Source organism: Echinococcus granulosus (assembly GCF_000524195.1).
Source record: "Echinococcus granulosus chromosome Unknown EG_S00123, whole genome shotgun sequence".
NCBI lineage: Eukaryota > Metazoa > Platyhelminthes > Cestoda > Cyclophyllidea > Taeniidae > Echinococcus > Echinococcus granulosus.
The window spans coordinates 8,965-15,597 of NW_020170503.1; the positions used below are offsets into that span (position 1 = coordinate 8,965).

Genomic DNA, 6,633 nt, shown 5'->3' on the forward strand with positions numbered 1-6,633 from the left:
TCTGTGACTGAATGCACTTGACCTAGAGCGTGGTGGCAGGAGTCGAACCCCCACACCTGGGAGTGTAGCCAAAACGAGGTGATAACAATGCCACTAAGAACATACGCGTTAGTTTCGCACTTCGTCCTCGAATCCTTTCAGACATGGGTCAAGTCAAGCCGTTCGTGGTTTTAACAACACGCAAGTATTCTTGCATGCTGTGTTGTCTCCACGACCCATCCATTGGTCATGGAGACGACTTTTCCACTTGACGTATCATCACTATTCACGATGATCGAGCGTTGCTAGCACCAACACTAGGTTAGCATTATGATATGAGAAAGAGAGGCACCATCAAGAAGGCAGGTAGGATCGACCTACACACACCGAAGACTCCGCAATCTTATCATTTAGGATGCAAGTGAATTAAGAGCATCCCAAATAGTCACGTCAACCATACCTGGGATTGATTCGAATACCTTATTCGTTGTCATGGTCAAAGCTATGGTAGCATTTGTTGACGACAATGGGATGCTCACACAAATGTTGCCTCATTGCAAACCATGCGTCCACTTGGAATCCTACGTGGAAGCTCTGCAATGATTTCGGAGTGGATCGGGAAGGTGGCAAAGGTAAGCAAATGCTGGCAGCGCTTTTCATCTTCTGCACTTAGTCCCCTTGAAGAAGGTAGTAAAAGGAGGTGGAGGAATACGAGACAGGAGAGAATATGAGCATGAGTCAAGAAATCGTGGGATCAGAAAATACCTGACTTCTCAATCTCCTGTCTCTTCTTCGTTACGAGTAATGTCAAAACTACAACAATTCAATCGTTTTGTTGCGTGAAACATGTGAAGTGCGGGATTGTGGGGGGAGATGTTATTAGGCGCCGTAGAAGCGTTTGATCTGGTGGGACTGAATGCACCAGAGGTTGAATAGACCCACGAAGGAAAGGAAGCTGAAGAGGATGGTGAGAGTGAGCGCCAGTGCCCACCCGAAGAATCGAGTGACGAGACCGGTGGAGGAGCACCCGGTTGCCACAAGAGCCTCGAGGATGTAGTGCATGTTGGCACAGGGCATTATCTTTGTCACTAATCCATTCAATGCACTTGTGACTTCTTCGAGGATCATTACCAGTAGGTCCAATAGCATTGGCTTTATATCTTTTTGCATGACGCTTTGCAACTCAGTTTCATTTTGAAGGAGCTAAAATGAGAAGAAGGCACAGGTCATTCAGTGGGTTGTGGTTTCCAATGGAAACATTTTAAGGGTAATGTATATTAGGACCTAGTTGCATGTAAAATTGTTTTAGATAGTGTGAACTCACGCTCTTATGGCTATGCCATGCTTGATGCAATGATGCCATTTTTGAATAATGACGACACTGTTTCTAGTCATGCAGCATGTTTAACACTGACTGCATTCTCTTTAATAAAGTTACTTAATAAATCCAATGCTGCAAGCACTGGATCTACGGCAATAATGCCATTGCTTAGACAGAAAGGAAAGTAACTTGCCTTTATAGTGGTTTGCGAATCATCGATATACTGCTTAAGATCATCGGGGATTGTGGATTGGTTTGCGATTCCTTGGTAAGCGTTTTGAAGTACCTCAATCTTGGTTTTATTTTCTTTCAGTTGCTTAATAGCTTCCTCTAATTCCTGAGCTACAGGTTCGCCTTGTAACTGGGTTTTCACCTTGACGAGGAGCTGTTCAAGTTCTGCCATATTTACACCTGTGAACTTCGCCAGTTCTTTGACAGCATTCTATTTAAAAATACAAGAATTTGGCTAAGATATCTTCAATATTTGAAGAAGCACTAATTAATAATTTCAGTTCTTATCTAATATACCATCTTATATGACTCATTGCAAAAGTCTACTGCCTTAACAATCCCATTTGGCATACAAGTATTCTGACTAACAGTAGCATTGACGAAACAGGAAAATCAGCCAAACAGAGATACACTAGTTACTTGGGAAAATATCACATGAAGCAGCGCCTAAAGGCCAAGTAAATAAGTAGGCTGATTCAGTTTTGCGTACTTATAAATACATAAACAGAATTTATGCGTAAAGTACTCCCTTAGAGGAGAATATGTGCAGAAGGCATGCATTTGATATACTTTAGTGCAAGCTTACCTCTGCATTATAATATTGTAGAAAAGTCTTTAATTTATCGACCTCTTGCTTCATGTTTTCCAATTTTTGAAGCAAATCTGGCGGTATTTGACCTGAAATTGTAGTAGCCATTTGGCTGCAGAAATCAAAATAGGTAAGCTAGGTTTGGGAACTTTTTAAAAAGATTGGCAAATATTGGTATAAATCTCTTTTTGGGCATAAATTCCTGTTACAGTGCAATAACGCATGCAGCTCAAAGCGTCAGTAACAAAATGAATGAGGGTCTCGTTAGTCAGTGAAGTTACAATTGACTGTGCATGCGTTTCCGCAAGGTCATTTCTACCCTGGAAGGCTATTCAACTACGCGAATTGGGCAAATCTTTGGTAAGAGTTATCAATGGATAAGGTAGGCAGACATGAAAGGGTGTCGAAATTCAATGACAATTTTTTGGAGAGGTGAACCATATACTGTGAGCTGTTTGCATACACTTAAAGCGGCTGCTTTTATTAATTGTTGAATCACTCGGTCTCAACAAACAAGGAAACTAGTTATTGCCACAAAATCAGACAGGGTCCATAAAATGCATTTGACCCACTTGATTAAGTCGGTAATTTTCTTTTTGAACTCCTCTTTCTCCGCAAGCTTTGTCACATTCGCCAACTTGTCAATGCCAAGACTTGGCAGCAATTTGGGATCAGTTTTGTTAGTAGGGACACAGACTACACTCAGACCATAGAGGATGTTCTTCGGAGGAGCCACATCGAGGAGTTCATTTTGCTGTTGTATTGCAGGCCATTTGCCAGCCAGTATGCTGTTCAGAACGTAGTCACTCTGATTCATTCCCTTTTCCATGTACACATATGGACACACCTCCACAGCCAGGATGCTGCAAACCACCAAAACGACTGCAGCCAACAGCGACAAGATGATGAGAAGGATGAAGAGGATTGAGCATATGAGGAAGCGACAGCCACCACAAATGTGACTCCTTCTCTTGTCGCGAAACACTTCTGCAACTGCAGTGGAAGAGGGAGAGTGAAGTGCGAGTGGTGAAGCACTACTAAGTGATGGAAAGTAGGAATGTGTTAGACCTACGCTCGGAGGGCGCTTTTCCAGTGGGAGAGAATAATCGGCGGTGGAATGCCTCAGCGACGAACAGCAGCAGACATGCGAAGAAGATGAGTGCAATTACGGCTATTACTGCTGCTGGTGAGTAGAGAGCGGGAGTGATGTAGGGCCTAGCCTTATCAACGTATTGTGGAATGTGCTTAGCCACGTCTTCTATATGTGGTTTGACTTCATTCAGCGCACCATCGAGTTGTGATTTAAGGTCGTTGATTTGTGATGTAAAGTTTAGGTTGGATGTGATGTTTGAGGCCAATTGACTTGGCATTGCATTCATTTCTTTCTGCAGTTCTTCAAGTTTTGCTGCGAAATCGTTGAATTGATTGACGATAGCTTGTAGTGCATCGGCGCCGAGAGGATATACAACTGCTGTTGCATTGAATTTGAATAGGAGTATTTCCAACTCCGTCTAAAATAAAGATGATGAAAACCCCTTAGGCGATACTGTGCCATGAATTTCACGACCATTGTTTTCTTTAAGATCAGGCAGTATTTTCACAACGCCAAATCATGAACCTGCAAATATTGGCCAAAATGCGGTCCAATTTTAGTGAATTCTCCAACAAACTGAGCTTTTACATCCGAATGCATTAGAGCAGTCAGCAAGGAGAAGTGCTACTGCACAGGCATTGTTTACACTCACTGGCACTTACATCACTGATTGTGCAATTGCTCTTTGTACAATTGGCCTTGATTTCCGAATAACACTGGGCGAATGTTGCATTGAGGGAAACCACGTTCTTAATAGTGGAGTTGTAGTTAGCTGCAGTGGCATTGACACTACTCATAAGGTCGGTGAGCCTCATGGAGAGACGGAATGTTTCATTGAAGACCTTGTCGATTCCAGTGACACTTTGGAGCTTATTGAATATGACAGTTGCACCTTGTAAGACTGTGGTCTAAAACAAAGCAAAATTGAAAGTGAGACGAAAACTAGGTTGTGAATAAATAATTTTCTTAGCATAAAATTAAAGTATTGAGGCTCATTACGATCTCACAGACAATAGCATAAAGATTTGCAATGCTGCACACAAAAGCCTAGTGGTTCAAAGTAAGGCTGGATTGCATTTTCCTGGCTTGGTCTTTCACCTGTGAGCACATTCACACCTTATCGCTGATTCGGTGTTAACTACACTCATTAAGACAAAGGATCATTATAAACACAAAAACACTGGTGACGGATAACTCTGCTGTCTTGAGAAATCGGTGTAATGGGTCCATCTGTAAATTGTAGCAGACAACGCACGAACACTCAGAAAGGGTGTTGCCTACGCAAATATTTACCTAAGATACGACTTGGTGGATATGACATGAGTCAACATCAAGTTGTCAAATATGCATTAGGCATGTAATGGGAGCCTAAGGGTCTCCCTCAATTCTAAATCGAAGGGCAGACTTGGATGTTAGATCTTTTAGCCATTCTCTTATTTGATAGTTTAACTCATGAGGTTGAATCAGCTGAATACCTCAAGTAGGCTGTTCTTCTCTGGAAGTGAAATCATAAGGGGTACAAGTAGCAGAAATGGTGAGAATACAGAGATTGTCAGGTGGGAAGCAATGATGAATAGCGTCCTCATTCGTAAATGGAATGAGGGACATCGCAAATTTCAAGCATAGCCCAACTCACATTCATTTGACCCTTCAAGTCATCCAGCGTCTTGTTCATAGTATTGATAAGATTGGTAGCAATTTCATCCAGAAGTACAACCGTCTCATTGAGAACAAAAGACACAGTACCGGGAAGATTGTAGTAGGAGGATTTGTTCCCCAACCAAGCAACCACCTGGTTCTTCAGAGTGCTATTGTCACTGGATGGTTGCTCCATCACCTGTGCCACCTGCTGAGCGGCCATAATGTAGACGACCACGCAGACAATGAGACCGACCACATAGACGATGTCGAGAAGCATTGTGAGGAGGTGGCAGCTGCAACAAATCCACCCTTGATTTTTGTGCACAAATTCTGAGCGTTCTGCAATCTCTTCGACTTTCTCCATTATCTTTTCTTGACGCTTCTCCACTTTGCTGCCGAAGGCGGTGGTCTTGTTGAGTGTGAAGAGGTCTCTCACGTTCTCTGCAAAGTCCTGAACAATGCAAACATGCCACAGCTCTTCACTTCACTCATTCAGCGACGGTTAGCCAACCTGAGTGTTTGCTCTTTGTTGTCTTTTATGACTACAGGGCAGCAGCTTCGGAGCAGTTTGGTGATTGTTGTTTAAATAGACTGAGTGCAGAGGTTTGTGCTTACTTCAACACACAAGGCCTGGCATGAAGTAGGAACACCCTTGCTCAATTTTATTGGTGAGGTCAAACACCCATCTTGCCCAATGTTCAACTAACTGCAGAGGTGCTAAGGATCGGCTCTGGAAATGGTCTGCAGAGTGTCTAACTCACCCTGTCAAATTAGCGACGAATGAGCAGTCTCAATCTGCGTGCCTCACACAGTGTTCACTTGTCTAACTCGGAGGCCATCTTTTAATCTTCTTTTTGTGTACGCCATCTGCTTGCAAAACTAAGATGCCTGTGCAATTTGCTGTGTCACACTATTGTCCTCGAGGTGCTTTTAAAATATGGCGTCATTTCAGTGTGACCTGAGCTTTACTGAGTGACAATAAGTGCCATATTCTGCCTATTTTTAGTTGTTTGATCCTCTTCACTCAAGAGCTAATGTGCACCGCAGGGACATTTTTCACTGTCCACTTGCAGCACTCGTAATAGCGCCTGAATCTCGCAATGTACGTCCACATTCCACCAGAGGCGACATCACTTTCTTGTGCTTGTGACTCCTTGTCCTGGCGACAAGATTATCCCTTGTCCACCGAATTGCAGTGGAGGAAACTGACGAAGGTAGGCAGTTAAAGCAAAGTCATAAAGACTGGATTTTGGCGAGATACTCCTTGCATGTGCTAACAACTGAAACATTTGCCTGAATCGCACCTTATTTTTAGTTCAGATAGGGGTATCTAACTGAAATAACATTCTTGTTTTAATATATTGCCTCTTTGTTAAGGACTAAGTCTGCTCATAATTATTTCAAAAATTGAAGCTCATTCCTAATTTTTCTGTTCTAACAGGATGAAAGTACCATGCAGACAAGGTGGGTGCATTACAGTTTGGAAGATTGGCATCATTTTGTACCCGGGGATGTTGGCTGAGGGAGGGTGTTTTACCACTAACTCGGACCTGAGTACCGCACACGTATTTAGTGTTCTGGGTGTGAAACGATGCCTCCATCACATTGTTTAACCTTTATGGTATAAGTGGCACAACCACAAGTCCACGCAGGCAGCGAATGTGGGAGGCGTGTGGAAAATGATGAATTGGATGAGTACTTGTGGAAGAGCCCAAAGGGATTCAAGATCTAGTATAGATCCTGATCAGGGTAGAATCATAGCGAAGGTTATCTTTAATA

General features: G+C 42.8%; 1 protein-coding gene across 1 annotated transcript in view; it reads right to left on the reverse strand. All coding sequences in view use genetic code 11, as the record gives it.

The window, feature by feature from the left end:
- Positions 1–858: 858 nt before the first annotated feature.
- The window catches only part of EGR_08893 (hypothetical protein), a gene marked incomplete at both ends in the record, with an annotated part of 11,345 nt that continues 5,570 nt past the window's right edge, over positions 859–6,633 (reverse strand). The window contains 7 exons of the mRNA XM_024498142.1: positions 859–1,182; positions 1,452–1,742; positions 2,118–2,232; positions 2,693–3,113; positions 3,193–3,631; positions 3,876–4,121; positions 4,850–5,305. Coding sequence (XP_024347427.1) covers positions 859–1,182; positions 1,452–1,742; positions 2,118–2,232; positions 2,693–3,113; positions 3,193–3,631; positions 3,876–4,121; positions 4,850–5,305 — 2,292 coding nt within the window. The remainder of the gene's footprint in view (positions 1,183–1,451; positions 1,743–2,117; positions 2,233–2,692; positions 3,114–3,192; positions 3,632–3,875; positions 4,122–4,849; positions 5,306–6,633) is intronic.